Raw genomic sequence first — 21,875 nt, forward strand, 5'->3', positions numbered from 1 at the left:
GGGCGTGGTGGCGGGCGCCTGTAATCCCAGCTACTCGGGAGGCTGAGGGAGGAGAATCGCTTGAACCTGGGAGGCGGAGGCTGCAGTGAGCTGAGATTTTGCGCCACTGCCCTCCATCCAGCCTGGGTAACAGAGTGAGACTCTTTATCCAAAAAAAAAAAAAAAGGGAGGGAACCTCACAGTCGTGCGAGGTGGAGTGAGGAAATGCGGAAGTCCTCAGCACTCGCCTTTTAAATCGCGCGTTGTCATTGCTGCCTCGCGTAAAGGACCCCCGGCGCTCTTCACCTACAGCGCCCCATGCGTACAACCTCGCCGGTCCGGAGCTCCCCGCACACATCGACGTCAACCGGCGCGCACCGGACAGCCTTCTACGTCACGTCAGCGCCGCGCCGCAAGGAAGGCCCCCTTCTCTGCCTCCGCCTCCTCCCGACGCAGGCGCCGCTTTCTGGAAGGTTCGTGAAGGCAGTGAGGGCTTACCGTTATTACTCTGCGGCCGGCCAGAATCCGGGTCCATCCGTCTTTTCCGAGCCCACCCAGACTCAGCCGACTTTGCCATGCCTGAGAATGTGGCACCCCGGAGCGGGGCGCCTGCCGGGGCTGCAGGCGGCCGCGGAAAAGGCGCCTATCAGGACCGCGACAAGCCAGCCCAGATCCGCTTCAGCAACATTTCCGCCGCCAAAGGTATCACTCTCAGGGCCTGACCCGCGGGGCCGCGGGGCCGAGCTCTGCGCTCTCACCGTGGGCTTGAGCTGGTTTGGCTCTTTTCACGTTCTTTCGGGTGTTCCCCTCTTGTCCTCCCTGTGGAAGCAGCCCAGTGAAGGGATCCTTACTCCTGTTTTTCTGCCGATGATTGCCAACCCGGAGTATGGAGGCCTTTGAACTTGCCCCATTTTGCGTCTTAGTCTCCCATAGTTTTTCATCCTGCATTGTGCATCATTCATATTGGAGTCGAAAGCAGTTCAAAATGCCGAGGATTGCGTGCAGTCTTCCCGAGGGGTCTGACGCTTAAGGGCTGTCGCTTATCTGCTTATTGGAACTGGTAGAATGCACAGTATGTTTCAGCTTTCTTATTCTTATTTAAAGAGGTATTAAATAAACTTCACTTGGCACAGCTGTTGAGACGAATTGGGTGAACTCCGCGTCTAAATTGGGGCGAGGCTCATTGTACTGGGATGGGTGTAGGAACCGACTTACGTGTCTTGTTTGAAATAGTTGCGGAAAGTTACGTTGATGTCGTCTCTGCATGTGCAGTGAAACACAGCCAAATCAAGAAACAATTATTTGGTTTTTTTGTAGAAGAGTGTGGCACGCATTGGAAATCAGACCAGAGTTTCATTCTCTGCTTCCGTTACTTCATGTTTTAGTGACCTGTAACCTCTGTGCCAAAGATTTCTTACCTATAAAATTGAGGAGGAAATGTTTGCTTTTTAGAGTTAAGATTAAGAGAAATCGAGTTGAGATAGAAAACTCTGGAAGGAAAAGTCAGGACAGAGGTTTAGAGATCTTGCTCGAGTGTATATTGAGTATAGTATTTCTTTTGGGTTGAAGAATAGTATGTTTGCGGAAGAGGTGAGATTAGAAAGCTAGGTTGGGGCCAGATGTTAAAGGCCTGGTGTCCTGGAAAGTATTTGACTTAATCTCCCCCAGCTATCGGATCATTTCTTTTTAACCAACGTGTAGGCTTGCTGTGAGGATTCAGTGAGAAAGCATGTAAAGACGCATGTACACCTTAAAAGTATTTGCAGTCATCAGCCCAAGTAACTGGGAATGTGATGGTGATTAGATAGGTAACCCTGAATGTAAGAAAAAGTAATCATTTCTAACTTGGGCCTAATGAGTTGAAAAGGTCAGAATGGCCAGATTTAGAATTCATTTGGAAGTTCAGGAGATAATGTACCTGGAAACGAAGGTTTGTAGGTTAATTGGGGACCATAGTTGAAGCTTACATTTATTAGATTAGGAACAAAATGTTGAAAGATAAATTTTGGTCCAGGCGGGGTGGCTCACATCTGTAATCCCAGCACTTTGGGAGGCTGAGGCGGGCGGATCACATGAGGTCAGGAGTTCAAGACCAACCTCACCAACATGGAGAAACCCTGTCTCTACTAAAAATACAAAATTAGCCGAGTGTGGTGGCATACGCCTGTAGTCTCAGCAACTGGGGAGGCTGAGGCGGGGGGAATCGCTTGAACCTGGAAGGCGGAGGTTGCCGTGAACCGACATCGCACCGTTGCACTCCAGCCAGGGCGACGAGCGAAACTCTGTCTCAAAACAGAAAAAGAAATTTGGGGGCCAAGAGAGTTTATAATATGGTTGATATTCAACAAACAAGATAAGTGGGAAATTGAGTAACCTTTGAAACAAAAGTGAACAGAACTGAAACAACAGAGGAGGGTGTGCATGTGGGAAGGAAAGGCCACCTAAATTATCTGTGAAGATGACCCGTTATATCTTGAACTCCTGGCCTCAAGTGATGGCCCACCTTGGCCTCACAAAGTGCTGGGATTTCAGGTGTGAGCCACCGTGCCCGGCCCCAGGGATGTTTTTTAACATACTGATGATGACCAAAAGCTACGATTTGAGAGTTTTGGTTTTTGTTTGGTTTGTTGGATTGGTTTGTTGAGATGGAGTCTTGCTCTGTCCCCCAGGCTGGAGTGCAGTGGCGTGATCTCCGCTCACTGCAACCTCCACCTCCTGGGTTCAAGCCATGCTCCTGCCTCAGCCTCCTGAGTAGCTGGGACTACAGATGTGCGCCGCCACACCCAGCTCATTTTTGTATTGTTAGTAGAGGCGGGGTTTCGCCATGTTGTCCAGGCTGGTCTTGAGCTCCTGACCACCTCAGCCTCCCGAAGCGCTGGGATTACAGGTGTGAGCCATGGCGCCTGGCCTTGTTGGATTTTTTTAAGAGTATCTTGCTCTATAGCATTTCCATTGTGGTTTGTTTTGCCCTTTTGGTGGTGTTAGTGTTAATTTTTGCTGTAGGCCACTTATATACCATGTTCACATTAGTGAACAAATGTCTTTACTCTCAGAGATTACACAGTAGACAGAGTAAACAAATAAGTGAATTATATATAAATTGAGCATTCCTAATTTGAAATACTCTAAAATTCAAAACGCTTCTGGTCCTAATCATTTTGGAAAAAGGATATTCATCCATCAGTATGTTAGATCTAGACAGTTCTGTTGCTGCTTGCCCTGTTTTAAGGAATGGAGGAAATAGCAATTCTCAGAGCTCCTAACTAGATTGTACCATTTTGACATCTGAAGGAAGATGAGATGAATCCTCAAAATGTATTCTGCCATAAGCTGATTACAAATATTAGGCCAGGCGCGGTAGCTCACACCTGTAATCCCAGCATTTTGGGAGGCCGAGGCAGGCAGATGGAGGTCAAAAGATCGAGACCATCCTGGCCAACAGAGTGAAACCCCGTCTCTACTAAAAATACAAAAAAATAGCTGGGCGTGGTGGCAGCTACTCGAGAGGCTGAGGCAGGAGAATCACTTGAACTCAAGAGGCGGAGGTTGCAGTGAGCTGAGATCGCACCACTGCACTCTAGCCTTGTGACAGACAGAGTGAGACCCTGTCTCAAAATAATAATACTGTGTACGTTGACTAACAAAAAAGTGAAGCATCATACATTTAAAATAATTATTTTAATTACTCTGTTTCCAGTAGATTATTTTTAGACAATGAATTTTCTTCTGTGGACACCGTGATTTGTTATGCACCATATCCTAATAAGAACACAATGATCATTTGCAAGGAAAAACCTCTCTTTAAGGAGTCTTGATTTCCCGTACCTCCAGCTATTCTGGGAGGCTGAGGTGGGAGGGTTGCTTGAGCCAAGGAGTTTGAGGCCACCCTGGGCAATATAGTAAGACCCTGTCTCTTAAAAAAAAAGTTCTAATTTCTTTTCTTTTTTTTTCCATCTGCAGCGGTTGCTGATGCTATTAGAACAAGCCTTGGACCAAAAGGAATGGATAAAATGGTAAAGAGTTGAGTCATTGAGTACTAATTGAGCACTGCTGTTCACACTGCAAGACCTTGATGGAGGGTTAGATGTGCTGTTTAAAAAGTAAAAGATGGGGCTGGGTGTGGTGGCTCACACCTGTAATCCCAGTACTTAGGGAGGCTGAGGGGTGAATCACCTGAGGTCAGGAGTTCAAGACCATCCTGACCAACATGGAGAAACCCTGTCTCTACTAAAAATGCAAAATTAGCCAGGCATGGTGGCTCATGCCCGTAATCCCAGCTCCTTGGGAGGCTGAGGCAGGAGAATTGCTTGAACCTGGGAGGCAGAGGTTGTGGTGAGCCGAGATTGCGCCATTGCGCTGTAGCCTGGGCAATAAGAGCAAAACTCCGTCTCAAAAAATAAATAAATAAATAAAAATAGTAGAAAGTGAGTGAGGCACAGTGTATCATACCTGTAATCCTAGCACTTTGGGAGGCCGAGGTGGGTGGATCACAGGGTCAAGAGTTTGAGACCAGCCTGGCCAATATGGTGAAACCCAGTCTCTACTAAAAATACAAAAATTAGCCAGGCATGGTGGTGAGCACCTGTAGTCCCAGTTACTCAGGAGGTGGGAGGCTGAGGCAGGAGAATCACTTGAACCCAGGAGGCAGAGGTTGCAGTGAGCCGAGATTGCACAGCTGCACTCCAGCCTGGGTGACTGAGCAAGACTCCATCTCAAACCAAAACCAAAAAAATAGTAAAAAGTGTAGGGTACCTGGAGTTTAGAGGAAGGAGAGATTACTTTGGAGTCAACAGGACTAAACTATAATTCATACTTTGTTTAATGCTTTTTAAACGATGATACCCAATAGATACCCAAACATAGGTATCTATTATGTAGTTAAGTGGAAAGTATTATAAATCCAAGTGTTGGGACTTCAGTTTAGTATTCCTTATGGATGTAACTTTGTATTCTAATGTGGGTCTCTGGGGGTAAAACAAGAATGGAGGATCATCTGGATGATACTACAGGTTATTCTCCTCTCTGGATGTTTGAAAATCTTTCCTTCCCAAAAATGCTGTTGTCCTTTTTGTAGGACAAAAAAAGAAAAAAGTTACTGTGTTGATTATAAGAATTGTGTTCACCGCATTGCATGGTCCTCCTTTAGGGCATCCATGGTGGAAATGATGCTTCTGATTAATAAGAAATTATTAAAGATAGCAAGTGCTTCTTTATAATATTTTTCCTTTTTTTCTTTTTTGTGTGTCTGCGTTTCTTCACTTTTAGATTACCCTGCAACAAAGGCACTTTTTTCTTTTGTAAAGTTGGACTGTTGTGCGTATTCTTTTTTTTTTTTTTTGAGACGAAGTTTCGCCCTTGTTGTCCAGGCAATGGCATGATCTTGGCTCACCGCAACCCCCGCCTCCCAGGTTCAAGCGATTCTCCTGCCTCAGCCTCCCTAGTAGCTGGAATTATAGGCATGTGCCACCACGCCCGGCTAATTCTGTATTTTCAGTAGAGATGGGGTTTCTCCATGGGTCAGACTGGTCTTGAACTCTCCACTTCAGGTGATCAGCTTGCCTCGGCCTCCCAAAGTGCTGGGATTACAGGCATGAGCCATCGTGCCCAGCCTGTTATTGCACATTCTTAAATTATTATGCTAATGTAAGGGAAGATAATTTAAAATTCAGTACTTTGCAAACGGAAATTAACTTCTCTATTTTGAAATATAAAAGTTTAATGAAACTGTTAAGGTGTCACACTGAAATACAACTTTAAAATTTTCTAGATTCAAGATGGAAAAGGTGATGTAACCATTACAAATGATGGTGCTACCATTCTGAAACAAATGCAAGTGTTACATCCAGCAGCCAGAATGGTAAGTATAATTTTAGGTGAGTCTTTTTTTTTTTTTTTTTTTTTTGAGACGGAGTCTTGCTGTCACCCAGGCTGGAATGCCATGGTGCAGTCTCGACCCACTGCAGCCTCCACCTCCTGAATTCAAGCAGTTCTCCTGCCTTAGCCTGCTGAGTAGCTGGGATTACAGGTATGCACCACCACGCCTGGCTAGTTTTTATATTTTTAGTAGAGACGGGTTTCGCCATGTTGGTCAGGCTGGTCTCAAATTCCTGACCTTATGATCCACCTGCCTCGGCCTCCCACGTGCTGGGATTATAGGCATGAGCCACCGTGCCTGGCTAGGTGAGTCTTCTTTTTTAAGTGTATTTGATATTTGGTAAACAGTTAAATTTATTTATTTGATCACGTATTTAAGCACAATGAACACTTTTTGTGCTAAACAGGCATATTTTTAGGATACTTTTTTTTTTTTTTTTTTTTTTTTTGAGACGGAGTCTTGCTCTGTCGCCCAGGCTGGGGTGCAGTGGCCGGATCTCAGCTCACTGCAAGCTCCGCCTCCCAGGTTTACGCCTTGTGCCTAACATTGTGCTTTTTGATGTGAGGTGATGATAAAACAAATCAAGCCAGGCATGGTGGTGCATACCTTTAGTCCCAGCCACTCCTTAGGCTGACATGGGAGGATTGTTGGAGCTCAAGAGTTTGTGGCTGCAGTGAGCTATAATCACACCACCACACTCCATTCTGGGTGACAGAGTGAAACCCCAGGAAAAAAAAAAAAACAGCTGGGCACAGTGGCTCACACCTGTAATCCTGGCACTTTGGGAAACCAAGGTGGGAGGATTGCTTGAGCTCAGGAGTTTGAGACCAGCTTGGCCAACATGGTGAGACCTTGTCTCTACTGAAAACACAAAAAATAATACCTGGGTGTGGTGGTGTGCACCTGTGGTCTCAGCTACTTGGGAGGCTGAGGTGGGACAATCACTTGAGTCCAGGGGCAGAGGTTGTAGTGAGCTGTGATTGGGCCACTGCACTCCAGCCTGGGTGACAAAGTGAGACCCTGTCTCAAAAAAAAAAAAAACACAAGTCACCTTATACTTGTCCATGGAAATGAGTATTTTTCCTCTCAAATGATTATTGTGTTCTTATTAGAATATGGTGCATAACAGTTCACATGTCCACAGAAGAAAATGCATTGTCTAAAAATAATCTGCTGGAAACAGTAATTATTTTACTACTTTTTTTTTTTTTTTTTTGAGACAGAGTCTCGCTCTGTCGCCCAGGCTGGAGTGCAGTGGCCGGATCTCAGCTCACCGCAAGCTCCGCCTCCCGGGTTTACGCCATTCTCCTGCCTCAGCCTCCTGAGCAGCTGGGACTACAGGCGCCTGCCACCTCGCCCGGCTAGTTTTTTTTTTGTATTTTTTAGTAGAGACGGGGTTTCACTGTGTTAGCCAGGATGGTCTCGATCTCCTGACCTCGTGATCCGCCCGTCTTGGCCTCCCAAAGTGCTGGGATTACAGGCTTGAGCCACCGCGCCCGGCCCTATTTTACTTGTTTTACCTTATACTTGTCCATGGAAACTTGGCATACACTTGAGGAATGAGGAGATTAAAAACATAAACCTGTTGTCAAGTCATATGAGCAAAAACAAATGCATTAGAAATAAACTTCTATCAGGCTGGGCGTAGTGGCTCATGCCTGGGATCCCAGCACTTTGGGAGGCTGAGGCAGGTGGATCACCTGAGGTCAGGAGTTCGACACCAGCCTGGCCAACATCATGAAACCCCATCTCTACTAAAAATACAAAAATTAGCTGGGCATGCTGGTGCATGCCTTTAATTTCAGCTACTTGGGAGGCAGAGAGAGGAGAATTGCTTGAACTCGGGAGGTAGAGGTTACAGTGAGCCGAGATCGCGCCACTTGACTCCAGCTTGGGTGACAGTAAAATTCCATCTCAAAAAAAAAAGAAACTTCTATCAAAACAATCCCTTTGAGTTATGTAAAGATGGCTTTTAAAAAACTTTTTTTTTTTAACAAAGATACTGATCGAATTTATGTATAATAGAAACAACCTGGAATAGGCAAAATATCCAATGATAGGAAAATGTTTAAACAAATAGTATACCACAGCATGTTAATCGAACAGCCATTAAAAATTGTTCATGAAGATTTTTATAATGAGGAAAAACACTAATGAAACATTACATGAAAAACAAAAGATAAAATTATATACTGTGAGCTTACTTAAAAAATAGGAAATGATTGGAAATAAACCAACATACTACATACAAATACTAATGGTCTTTGCTTCAAAAATATTCAGTTGACATATTTTAATTTCTTCTTTCTGTATTTTCCAAATTTTGTATAATTACCACATACTATTTTACAACAAAAAAATTTTGTTATCCAGAAGTGACAAGTCTATATGTAATACTGCTATTAAAATGTTGAAAAAAAATGATAATTTATTATAGGAAAATAAGCATCTTATTTGGAACATAAAATAAAGCATTGTTAAATAAAACAAAACTTCACTGCTACGTGAAGTTTTGCTGTTTTCTTGGATGGTCCTGAGGCTTCATACGTTGTGCCATCCACCAATTACGAAAAGATGGCTTTTTAATGAATCAGATTATACTTATAAGGGGTCTATTCAAATAAACTTGGCAAAAGACTCTTAAGTTGATACTCTGAGGCTGGGAATGGTGATTCATGCTTGTAATCTCAGCACTTTGGGAGACTGAAGCAGGAGGATTGTTTGAGCCCAGGAGTTCGAGAGCATTCTAGGCAACATAATGGGACCCCACCTCTGTAGAAAACAAAACAAAAAACAAAACTTTTTTTAAAAAGTAGCCACATGTATTAGTATGCACCTATAGCCCCAGCTACTTGGGAGACTGAAACAGGAGGCTCTCTTGAGCCCAGGAGGTGGAGGCTGTAGTGGGCCATGATCACACTGCTGTACTCCAGCCTGGATGACAGAGTGAGACCCTGTCTAAAAAAAAAAAAAAACATACTCTAGTCTCTCTCATCTGGAATGCCCCATTTCTTAGCTTCCGAGTCTATAGAGTACCTATGATACATTTTTGCTTTCTGATTAGAACCTTTGAGTAGCAGGGCAGGGGGAGATGACAACCCACAATCTGAACTGGAGATCATCTATTAGTCTTTAATTTTAAATGAAACCCAAGGTAGACAACAAATCAGAAATCAGGAATCATGTTGAATCCACAAATTCTGTTTGTGACACTGGTGTGATTACTTGAATTAGGTGTTACTGGGTTCTCTCATTTCTCATTGAGCAACTTGGCATTTTCTGTTCACTTAGCTGGTGGAGCTGTCTAAGGCTCAAGATATAGAAGCAGGGGATGGCACCACATCAGTAGTCATCATTGCTGGCTCCCTCTTAGATTCGTGTACCAAGCTTCTTCAGAAAGGTGGGTAGGATGTACTTTATTACTGAATAAAGAAAAGCTTAAAAGAACAAACTTTAGGAAAAGCCAAGTTATTCATAAGTAATACAGGATTTAAGATTTAATTTGGGATAACTAATCTTTTTACCAAGAATTTTTTAGGCCGGGCGCGGTGGCTCAAGCCTGTAATCCCAGCACTTTGGGAGGCCGAGACGGGCGGATCACGAGGTCAGGAGATCGAGACCATCCTGGTTAACACGGTGAAACCCCGTCTCTACTAAAAAATACAAAAAATTAGCCGGGCGCGGTGGTGGGCGCCTGTAGTCCCAGCTACTCGGGAGGCTGAGGCAGGAGAATGGCGTAAACCCGGGAGGCGGAGCTTGCAGTGAGCTGAGATCCGGCCACTGCACTCCAGCCCGGGCGACAGAGCAAGACTCTGTCTCAAAAAAAAAAAAAAAACAAGAATTTTTTAAAGTTTTAGATTTTGCTATATTTATAATAGAAATTAGAAGAAATTTTCCTTTGGCTGCTGATATTTGCTGGGCTCCTTTTTGAATGGAACTCAATTGTTGTTCAAAAATGAGTGGTAGAGGCCGGACATGGTGGCTCATGCCTGTAATCCCAGCACTTTAGGAGACCCAGGTGGGTGGATCCCCTGAGGTCAGGAGTTCAAGACCAGCCTGACCAACATAGTGAAACCCTGTCTCTACTAAATACAAAAAATTAGCCAGGCATGGTGGCACATGCCTGTAATCCCAGCTAAGGCAAGAGAATCGCTTGAACCCAGGAGGCAGAGGTTGCATTGAGCCAGGATCATGCCATCGCACTCCAGCCTGGGCAACAAGAGTGAACTCCGTCTCAAAAAAAAAAAAAAAATGAGTGGTAGAAATATTACTAATCTTAGACTCTTATACAAGTAAGAAGATTTGGGAGAGAAAGTCAGGATTGTCCTTCCTTTAGTAAATGGTATTTAATTATAGTAGTGACTCTCCAATCACTTACTCTACTTATTATGTAGATTTGTGATATTTTTAAAAGTATCGGCCAGGTATGGTGACCTTGTAATCCCCGGCACTTTGGGAGGTTGAGGCTGGCAGATCAATTGAGCCCAAAGAGTTGAGACCAGACTGGGCAACATGGCAAAACCCTGTCTCCACTGAAAAAAAAAAAAAGCCAGGTGTGGTGGCATGTGTCAGTAGTCCCAGCTACTCAGGAGGCTAAGGTGGGAGGATCACTTGAGCCTGGGAGGTTGAGGCTATAGTGAGCTAAGATCAGGCCGCTGCACTCCAGCCTGGGTGACCGAGTGAGACCCTGTCTCACAAAAAAAAAAAAGTGTAAAATTTGGCTTTAGTCTTAAGTATTAATAAGTATGTAATCTATTTTAAATTGGATGGAAGTAAATTATTAGTCATTGTTAGCAGGTTACTGAAGCCACTATTAAGAATAGTTAAATTTGTGCTTGCTTTGACATTAATGAATAGAAAATTTTTAAGTCATGTCAAATGTGTAGTTTGCCTGTTACAATTAAATAACTAGACTTTCACAAATGACAGGGATTCATCCAACCATCATTTCTGAGTCATTCCAGAAGGCCCTGGAAAAGGGCATTGAAATCTTGACTGACATGTCTCGACCTGTGGAACTGAGTGACAGAGAAACTTTGTTAAATAGTGCAACCACTTCACTGAACTCAAAGGTGAGGCAAGCACTAACAGATAGTTGTCAAATTAATGTGTGTTACTCTGTGATTCTTGATGCTATACAGTACATAAATAGTAAGTTTCAAGAGTGACTAGGTAACTGTTATAATCTGTGTAATTGAATTGATTTAAGATTAAGAGAGGAAACGAGCCATAAGGCTAACAAAGGAGTTGGAATATTTAATATATACTATATCCATATCCACTTTTCTATTTAATGCATTGTAACAGTGTTTTGGTAAAGCTAGATATTTTAATTTGCCTATAAGAAACCTTTTCCTCTGCCAAATCAAAGACTGCCATAGGTCTCTGGCAGTATAGCTAATTTTTATTGAATACTTTATATGGTGGGCATTGTGATAAGCTTTTTACATTTATTATCCTCTTCAAGGCCCTCAGTCATATCCCCATTTTATAGATGAAGAGAGTAGATCTAGAGAAGTAACTTATCCAAGGACCGCTAACAGAAAGAGCTGAGATTTGAACCCAGGACAGGCTACTTATCGTGGTCCATCCCTTAACTAATACATATGCTGCTTTTCTTATTTACCAAGCTTAAAGCAGTGTTGTACTTCTAAGTTTCTGTGGAATTCATGTCACTTGTTTTCTGTAATGTCCTGTGTTTGTCCCGTCCATCCCCTAATCCTTTTTCCTTTTAAAAATCAGTATTAAGTCCATACATTGATTTTGTTTGAATGTTAGATGGTGTTAGGGACACTAAGTGATACTGTTGGATGTCCCCAGAACTGATATAGATAGTATAGCTAAATGGTTACAAGCACTAGTCATTGAGTCTAGACTGCTTGTGTTTGTTCAATGCTGACTTCACCACTTAACTACGCTGTTAGTTTGGCCAAAATGACTTGACCTCTTGGCTTCAGTTTCTCCATCTGAAGATTGAATGAGTTAATATGTAAAGTTCTGAGACCACTACCTGGCATGTGTTAAGTGATTGATAAATGTTAGCAATTTTTATCAACCCCTCATCAGGAATGTACATACATAACATTGATGCCTCATCACACATTGATTTTAGAAGGAAATATTCACGTAAAATTAAATTTATGCTTTTTGGATTTCCTGTAAAACTTTGATATTCTACAGTCCTAGCTATTATATTAATAAAAGAAAAAAGCAAGCATACATGTTTTTATTTTGTGCCCCTGGTGACAACCTGAATGGAAAAGACAGTTTATAGACTGTCTTCTTGTGGGTGTTTCCCTCTTCGCACACACACCCTACTGCAAAAATTATTAGAGCCCTTCTTAAGTATATTTGTCATTGAAAAATTAGGACTTTTTCTACTATGAAGGTAACTTTTTTTTTTTTTTTTTTAATAATTCTAGGTTGTTTCTCAGTATTCAAGTCTGCTTTCTCCAATGAGTGTAAATGCAGTGATGAAAGTGATTGACCCAGCCACAGCCACCAGTGTAGATCTTAGAGATATTAAAATAGTTAAGAAGCTTGGGTAAGCATCTCTAATTGCAACTTGAAAAAAAATTTGAAAATGAGCATAAGATTGCCAAAAATAAATAAGTTACAAACACCTAGATGAACGTCACAAAGCTCTCTTTTTTCTTTTTGGTTTTGTTTTCATGAGAACTTGTATTAGTAAGTGGATCTCAAGATTTTGTTTATATTACTTTATGATAATAAGACAGCAGTGGATCAAAGAGATCCAGTAATGGGGCAATAGTAAGTGTGAGGCTGAATCACATTTTATTGGACTGATGACTTTTAATCTGTTAACAGTCTATTAAATGTACAGATGTCCACTCCCTCTTAACTACACCTCTTTGTTTTTTTCTTAGTGGGACAATTGATGACTGTGAGTTGGTGGAAGGGCTGGTTCTCACCCAAAAAGTATCAAATTCTGGCATAACCAGAGTTGAAAAGGCCAAGATTGGGCTTATTCAGTTTTGCTTATCTGCTCCCAAAACAGATGTAAGTAGAATCCAAATGAAATTGGTTCTGTGTTTAACTTTTTAATAACTCAGGCATTTCTTTATTAAAAATAGAAAATACTTCTAGTGATTTAAAGCATAGATCTCAAAAGAATTACTAGAATTGAGACAAAAATAGAAATTGTTGGTGCTACAAGTGACAAGTCTACATCCTCAATTTGGATATTGAAATTGAGAACTAGCCGATTGCAGCGATGCCTGTAGTCCCAGCTCCTCGGGAAATTTAAGCAGAAAAATTGCTTGAACCTAGGAGTTTGAGGCTGCAGTGTGCTATTCCATCACCTGTGAATAGTCCCTGCACTCCACTCCAGCCTGGGCAACATAGTGGGACCCCATCTTTTCATCATTGTTAATTTGCAAATTCACACAGATTAGAGAGGGACTCCATCTTTGAGAAACAATTAGGATACCCATTTTATATTTTTTGGTTATAAAAAATGTACCTGCAAAAAAGATGCCATTGTATTTAGTTTAAAGTAAGACTGAAATTTGGGGTATGTATCTTATCCAGACTCTTTTCTATGCATGTCTGTATAATTTATTGCTTGGTATAGTTTTGGTTGAATTTATACAGTACATAGTGTTTTCACTTAAAATTCTACTTTTAAAGCTAAAATATCTTACAATGCAAATTATGATGTTTTTTCTAAACAGATGGATAATCAAATAGTGGTTTCTGACTATGCCCAGATGGACCGAGTGCTGCGAGAAGAGAGAGCCTATATTTTAAATTTAGTGAAGCAAATTAAAAAAACAGGATGTAATGTCCTTCTCATACAGAAGTCTATTCTAAGGTGTGGGACTATTTATTTTGTTCATCCCTTAATAATAATTTTGAATCTCCACTAGCAGTTTATTTTTTCTGATAAAATATTTGATTTAATCACTTACTCTAAATTCGTATTTTTTAAGGGACAACTCTTAGGTGAAACGAAATAGAGAATTTTTGTTTTAAAAGCACAGAGATAAAATGTTAGGCCTCAGTATTGTACCATCATTTGCTCAGACCAAGGGAAACAAATGGTATAAGTTCGGTTAAGATGTCTAGGAAAAGCACTTTAAAGAAATATATGATTTGTAAATTTAAAACAATAAAGGTATAATTTTGTTTTTTTGTGTTTTGTTTGTTTGAGACAGAGTCTGGCCTGTGGCCCAGGCTGGAGTGCAGTGGCGCGGTGTCGGCTCACTGCAAGCTCCGCCTCCCAAGTTCATGCCATTCTCCTGCCTCAGCCTCCAGAGTAGCTGGGACTACAGGTGCCCGCCACCACACCCGGCTATTTTTTTTGTATTTTTTTTAGTAGAGACAGGGTTTCACCATGTTAGCCAGGGTGATGTCGATCTCCTGACCTCGTGATCTGCCCACCTCGGCCTCCCAAAGTGCTGGGATTACAGGCGTGAGCCACCATGCCCAGCCTCTAATAGCAATTTTTATAGAAACATTTGAGTTGGGTAAACCACCAGAAATCTGCATTTTAACTGGAGTTTTGCTCTTGTTGCCCAGGCTGGAATGCAATGGTGCAGTCTTGGCTCACTGCAACCTCCACCTCCTGGGTTCAAGCAAGTCTCCTGCCTCAGCCTCCCGAGTATTTGGGATTACAGGCATGCGCCACCACACCCGACTAATTTTGTATTTTTAGTAGAGACGGGGTTTCTCTGTTAGTCAGGCTGGTCTCAAACTCCCAACTTCAGGTGATCCACCAGCCTCGGCCTCCCAAAGTGCTGGGATTACAGGCATGAGCCACCACGCCCGGCTCTATCCTCCCTTTTAAATGTGGGATATATAATGTTTCCTAGACCAAGGTCCTAAACATCAAGCCTTGTTCTTTTAAAAACCAAGTTTGTTGCAGAATTAAGTACCTGGTTAAAAGTGGAATTTATTTAAAGGTCTGTGCAATTGCTTGCCTTGTCACGGGCATGTGCCACCATGCCTGGCTAATTTTTGTCTTTTTAGTGGAGACGAGGTTTTACCATGTTGGTCAGGCTGGTCTTGAACTCCAGACCTCGTGATCCACCTGCGTTGGCTTCCCAAAGTGCTGGCATTACAGACGTGAGCCACTGTGCCTGGCCAGTATTTTTTCCTAATAGACACATTCCTATTTATTAATATGCCAGAATGTACTGTGGGTTTTCATTTTATATAGTCTTTGATTGAAGACTCAGAAGACTTGGTTCTAATCCCAATCATATAATAGCTACTGACCTTGAGTAAATTGCCCCCCAATATACAAATTATACAGATGAGCAAATTGCCTATACAGTTTGCTCATCTGTATAATAGGGATAGTAGTAATATCTACCTTTCTAGTATCACAGAGTTGTTAGATTATTCACAGTTCATGGGGAAGTGTAAATTTGTGGAGTCTGATTAATACTTCCAAATTCATGAAGTATTAATAAGCTTTAATTTACCAGGATGTGCTCATTTTTTAAGAAAAATGAGGTCAGGCACTGTGGCTCACACCTGTAATCCCAGTACTTTGTGGGGCTGAGGTGGAAGGATCTCTTGAGCCCTGAGTTCGAGACCGGCCTGGGCAACATAGGGAGACCATGTCTCTATTAAATAAATGGGCCAGGTGTGGTGGCTTATGCCTGTAATCCCAGCACTTTAGGAGGCCAAGGCACGTGAATCATCTGAAGTCAGGAGTTTGAGACCAGCCTGGCCAACACGGTAAAACCCCATCTCTACTAAAAATACAAAAATTAGCCAGGTGTGGTGGCAGGAGCCTGTACACTCGGGAGACTGAGGCAGGAGAATCGCTTGAACCCAGGAGGTCGGGGCTGCAATGAGCTGAGATCGTGCCATTGCACGCCAGCCTGGGCAACAAGAGTGAAATTCCATCTCAAAAAAATATATATAAAAATAAATGGGGAAAAAATAGTGACCTAGTTATTTTGTGTATGTTATTAGTGTCATTGGGGACAGAGTACATTTTAATACTGGAATTGTACTAAAATGTCCTTAGAACTGGAAATCTTAATTTTGACCTTATGAACTTAGTAAACTAAAGCATTTTTCTTCAGGAATAATGATTGGTCATTTAAGAAACAGTAATTAAAACCTTAAAGGCATTTGAAGAGCAAAATTTTTCTTTTAACCTAGCATTGACATAACACTGATTTTGTATTTTAGAGATGCTCTTAGTGATCTTGCATTACACTTTTTGAACAAAATGAAGATTATGGTGATTAAGGATATTGAAAGAGAAGACATTGAATTTATTTGTAAGGTAAAACATCAACATCTGTATTTGTGGAAAATGTCTAATAATCAGATAAATGTTGCCTTAATTTGTGGATTTGACTTTTTTTTCCAGACAATTGGAACCAAGCCAGTTGCTCATATTGACCAATTTACTGCTGACATGCTGGGTTCTGCCGAGTTAGCTGAGGAGGTCAGTTTAAATGGTTCTGGCAAACTGCTCAAGGTAACAATATTACATTTAAATTTTTATTTGCTTAGTTTTCGGTGTGGGTTTTTTTTAACCCTTCAGATACTTAATTTGGAATTTGTTTACTGAAGATTACAGGTTGTGCCAGCCCTGGAAAAACAGTTACAATTGTTGTTCGTGGTTCTAACAAACTGGTGATTGAAGAAGCAGAGCGCTCCATTCATGATGCCCTATGTGTTATTCGTTGTTTAGTGAAGAAGAGGTAATGTCAGTGTTACATTATTAAGTAACGTTTTGAACATTAAAACTACTGTATTCTGTTTTTTAAGATATAAATAGTAAATTATTAAAAATTTCTGTTGGATAAAATAAGCTGAAAATATATTTGTGAATTTCAGGGCTCTTATTGCAGGAGGTGGTGCTCCAGAAATAGAGTTGGCCCTACGATTAACTGAATATTCACGAACACTGAGTGGTATGGAATCCTACTGCGTTCGTGCTTTTGCAGATGCTATGGAGGTCATTCCATCTACACTAGCTGAAAATGCCGGCCTGAATCCCATTTCTACAGTAACAGAACTAAGAAACCGGCATGCCCAGGGAGAAAAAACTTCAGGCATTAATGTCCGAAAGGTAATCATTTACTCTCTAATGTAGAAAATGTTGATTAGTATAAAATATTAAAAGCTTTGTAGTCATCTGTTGAATGGAAAGCTCTATAATGAAAAGCATAATCTTGGATTTAAATATGAGGCCTGCTGCAGGTTAATTAATCTATGCCATTGAGTGAAAAGGAAGGTGGTGACATCTTAGGGGGAAGTATTATTTGTTCACTAAATCTGCCACTTACTAACTTTTAGCAAGTTACTTAGTCTGGTCCTCAGTTTCCTCAGGTGTAAAAACAGAGATGATTAATAGTTCCCTCATAGGCCTGTTGTGAGAATTAAATGCATTTCTAGTTAACAAGCTCTTAGATAAATGCTTGGCATATACTAAGACTATAAAAAATCATTGCTCTAGTTAGCATGAGCTAGTGTAGTTGTGTAAGGTAATCACATAGTAATAATACCGCTTTTTTTATTGATGTTTTGTTGAGACAAATAATAAACACATGATGGGAAAGAACTGACAATCCAACATTATACTTTCTGTATGGTACAGAACTCCAAAGGATGGAACTGTCTGTTTAGGGAAGGCTTTATGAAGATTCATTTTTGGTTGATAGGGGATGAGGAAAAACAGATGGGTAAGCAGTGGTTGTACAGGTGAGAAGGACCAAGTAGTTCTTCACCTGTGTATAGCTGGGATTATATATTAAAGATAATAGTGGGCTTTAAGATTGGAAAGATCAGATAAAAGCTATTAATAGGCTGGACGTTGGTGGCTCACGCCTGTAATCCCAGCTCTTTGGGAGGCTGAGGTGGGCACATCACCTGAGGGCAGGAGTTTGAGACCAGCCTGGCCAACATGGCGAAACCCCGTCTCTGCTAAAAATACAAAAATAAATTAGCCAGACAAAGTGGCAGGCTCCTTTATTCCCAGCTACACGGGAGGCTGAGTCAGGAGAATTGCTTGAACCAGGGAGGCAGAGGTTGCAGTGAGCCAACATCACACCATTACACTCCAGCCTGCACGACAGGACGAGACTCTGTCTCAAAAAAAAAAAAAAAAAAGCTATTAATAGAATGAGGAGGCCCTTGATTATTGAGCCAGCCATTTTTTTTTCCTTCCCGTAGTTGGGATCCACTAAAGTGTTTTTTGTTTGTTTTTTCTTTGGAGATGGAATCTTGGTCTGTTACCCAGGCTGGAGTGCAGTAGCACTGTCTCAGCTCACTGCAACCTTCTCCCAGGTTCAAGCAATTCTCCTGCCTCAGCCTCCCGCGTAGCTGGGACTACAGGCGTCTGCCACCACGCCGGGCTAATTTTTTTGTATTTTTTAGTAGAGACGGGGTTTCACTGTGTTGCCCAGGCTGGTTTTGAACTTCTGAGCCCAGGCAATTCGCCTGCCTCAGCCTTCCAAAGTGCTAGGATTATAGGCGTGAGCCATCGCGCGCGGCCTAAAGATTATGAGGCTAAGGACATGAATATTTTAAGAAGAGAAGACTGGAAGCAAGGATGCCTATTAGAGGCCATCAGGAGTAATCCTGGGATAAAGGGAAGTAGGATGGTTCAATGAAGAATTTAAGGTGGGAAATACGAGACTCTAGACCAGTGTTGGTCTAATTAAGAATTAAAATTCAGAGATGATTTCAACATTAAACAGACAATGTTTTGTTTGTTTTGTTTTTTTGAGACAGAGTCTCACTGTCACCCAGGCTGGAGTGCAGTGGCGCGCTCTTGGCTCACTGCACGCTCCGCCTCCTGGGTTCAAGCCATTCTCTTGCCTCAGCCTCCCGAGTAGCTGGGACTACAGGCGCTTGCCCCCACGCCTGGCTAATTTTTTGTATTTTTAGTAGAGACAGTGTTTCATTATGTTGGCCAGGATGGTCTCAATCTCCTGACCTCGTGATCTGCCTGCCTTGGTTTCCCAAAGTGCTGGAATTATAGGCATGAGCCACTGCGCCTAACCAAGATACCGTAATTTTTAACTATGATCATAATTTTTAACTGTGATCATTTTGCTAATTTTGCCAACATTTAAAAATAAGTGGCGGGGTGCAGCGGGTCACACCTGTAATCCCAGCACTTTGGGAGGCCAAGGCAGGCTGATCATGAGATCAGGAGATCGAGACCGTCCTAGCTAACATGGTGAAACGCTCTCTCTACTAAAAATACAGAAAATTAGCTGGGCGTGGTGGTGGGCACCTATAGTCCCAGCTAGGCCGAGGCAGAATGGCGTGAACCCGGGAGGTGGAGCTTCCAGTGAGCTGAGATTGCGCTACTGCATTCCAGCCTGGGCAACAGAGCGAGACTCCAACTTTAAAAAAAAAAAAAAAGTGATACTTAGAAGTTGTTTGTGAGTTAGGATTGGGTGACTATAGCATTAATTCAGTTTTTCCAAATTTTAGTTGAAATAACATCCTGCAGTGTAGAGAAGAGCTTAGTAGAGTATCATATTCTAATCTGCCTAGACAAAGGGAAAACTAGATTTAGGTCTTGAGGTACACTGGTAACCACATGGCTGCTGATGTTTATTATTAAAGACACTAAAAGCAACTTCTGCTGATTCGATTTGCAGGGTGGTATTTCCAACATTTTGGAGGAACTGGTTGTCCAGCCTCTGTTAGTGTCAGTCAGTGCTCTGACTCTTGCAACTGAAACTGTTCGGAGCATTCTGAAAATCGATGATGTGGTAAGTGTTTCCAGGTTGCACATTTTCTTAGGAGGTCAAAAAGGCATATATTTTTTAAAGGTTTTTTGTTGTTGTTTGGTTGGTTGGTTGGTTTTTTTGAGACAGAGTTTTGCTCTGTTGCCCAGGCTGGAGCACAGTGCCACGATCTTGGCTCACTACAACCTCCGCCTCTGGGATTCAAGTGATTCTCCTGTCTCAGCCTCCCGAGTAGCTGGGATTACAGGTGTGAGCCACCACGCCTGGCCATTGTTTTTTAAAGGTTTTGCTTTTTTTTTTCTTTTTTTTGAGATGAAGTCTTGCTCTGTCGCCCAAGCTGGAGTGCAGTGGCACGATCTCGGCTCACTGCAACCTCCGCCTCCTGGGTTCAAGCAATTCTCCTGCCTCAGCCTCCCACCTCCCAAGTAGCTGGGATTATAGGCATGTGCCACCACACCTGGCTAATTTTTGTATTTTTAGTAGAGACGGGGTTTCACCATGTTGGTCAGGCTGGTCTTGAACTTCTGACCTTGTGATCCGCCTGCCTCGGCCTCCCAAAGTGCTGGGATTACAGGCATGAGCCACCGTGCCCGGCCAGTTTTTTACTTTTGATAAATGTTTGCTAGTCATCAAGGTGACAGCAGTTCTTAATACAGTTTTTCCTTTTATTAATTGCCTTAAACATTTTCCAGCCTTAAAATTCTGTCTGGTTTTGAAATCTAAGTTTTTCTCTTATCAGGTAAACACTCGATAATCTGGATAACTGACCAGCACCATTATGGTCACCAGTATTGCTGCTGGCGTGGAAGATGATCATCTTGGTGTTCCTTGTTTGGAAGATTATTTCCTCTGAATTTTTGGGCTTGGTCTTCCAGTTGGCATTTGCCTGAAGTTGTATTGAAACAATTTAATGAAAATATTAAATATTTGGTTTCAAAAGGCAGATTGATTTATCTTCTCCCAACATTCTGTTATTTCTGATACTTTTGAAAAACTAATAAAAGAAGCGTAAAACATAAGTTTACATGTTGAGGAAAAAGATGGCCCAGTATGCTCAACACTGATAAATGCTCATTGGCATTAAAAACTACCAACATGTAAATATATATATATGCTGTCTTAAAAGTGAATGATATTAGTGGCACCTCTCTGAACCTACTCTGGCTTGGGAGGCTGCCAAATTTAAAAAGAAATAATGTTACAGAAAGAAAATTGAAAAATGAAAGCCTCCTTTTATCCTATCCTAATCCCTTTTCCCAGTAATAATGACTGCTGTGTTGGATTCCTTCTGCAAATACAAGTGTATACATATATGTAGCAAATCTTACTTACACAAAAGGGATTCTTAACTAATGTCTTGTTTCATTGGTTTTAAACATCTTGATTGCCACTGTCCTGATCTAAGCAACAGTGTCATCTCACCATGAAGAGGTCAAATCTGTAACTAGTCTCTTCCCTTTAGCCACTTTCCCGTCTGTCTGTTTTGCACACATTGAAGTCTAGTGATTATTTTTTTAGAGAAAAGCTTGTCACCCAGGCTGGAGTGCAGTGGTATGATCATAGGTTACTGCAGCCTTGAACTCCTGGACTTGAGCTAAGAATAAAGAATCCTGCTTTATTCTTTTAAATAGCTACAGCTACAGGTGTGTGCCACCATCCCCCCGTTTTGTTTTGTTTTTTTCCAGAAGCAGGATCTCACTATGTTGCCCAGGCTGGTTTTGAACTCCTGGCCTCAAACAGTCCTGCCTTGGTCTTCTAAAGCCCTGGGATTAAAAGCACTTAGTCAAGCACTCCTTTTGTAAAAGCTTTCATGCCTTCGAGTAAAGGCTAGACTTTTTAAGGTGGATCACAAGTTTGGCCTACACAATCTGGTATTTCAGCTACCATCTCCTTGGGTATTTCACAAGGAGTGTCATGAAAGCAACTGGGCCCCTTTCTAGCGTTGTGGAGAAAGAATTTCGACCAAACAGTCTGAAGCTCGTTTTGTATTCACAGAACTGGAATAGTTAACTAACTTGGTAAGTGTCTAATACTTTTAGATAAAGATTTCTGTATTATCTGGAATTCAGTATTTCAATTTATTCTTCCTTTTGATAATTAAGAATGTGTGAAAAAGGTTAATTCTAGCTGCCATAAAATAGTTGAATCAGGTATACCTTAAAATCGTAAGTCAAAATACTTACCTAATCCATATTTAAACATTTGTCACTCAGCATAAGATGTTTTTCAGTGGCAGTGCCTTGCCATGTTGCCTTGGCAGGAGTGTGGTGGCTATTCATGGGCAAAGATCATAGCTCACTATAACCTCAAACTCCTGGGCTCAA

At 41.7% G+C, this 21,875-nt stretch overlaps 2 protein-coding genes across 2 annotated transcripts in view; one reads left to right on the forward strand and one right to left on the reverse strand.

Moving 5' to 3' along the window:
* Positions 1-344, reverse strand: part of COMMD1 (copper metabolism domain containing 1) — a 239,766-nt gene extending 239,422 nt beyond the window's left edge. Inside the window, exon 1 of the mRNA XM_028832450.2 lies at positions 228-344. The gene's annotated coding sequence lies outside the window, so the exon portion shown is untranslated. The remainder of the gene's footprint in view (positions 1-227) is intronic.
* CCT4 (chaperonin containing TCP1 subunit 4) lies at positions 298-20,494 on the forward strand. Its single transcript, XM_015112465.3, is given in 15 exon segments — positions 298-577; positions 580-681; positions 3,940-3,992; positions 5,747-5,836; positions 9,146-9,254; positions 10,784-10,926; positions 12,277-12,398; positions 12,742-12,874; positions 13,549-13,688; positions 16,025-16,121; positions 16,209-16,319; positions 16,415-16,545; positions 16,682-16,916; positions 19,462-19,575; positions 20,291-20,494. Coding segments are annotated over 15 exon segments (1,875 nt in total). The 3' UTR covers positions 20,306-20,494.
* The last annotated feature ends 1,381 nt before the right edge of the window (positions 20,495-21,875 follow it).

The sequence above is a fragment of the Macaca mulatta genome, chromosome 13, assembly GCF_049350105.2.
Source record: "Macaca mulatta isolate MMU2019108-1 chromosome 13, T2T-MMU8v2.0, whole genome shotgun sequence".
In the NCBI taxonomy this organism is placed as follows: Eukaryota; Metazoa; Chordata; class Mammalia; order Primates; family Cercopithecidae; genus Macaca; species Macaca mulatta.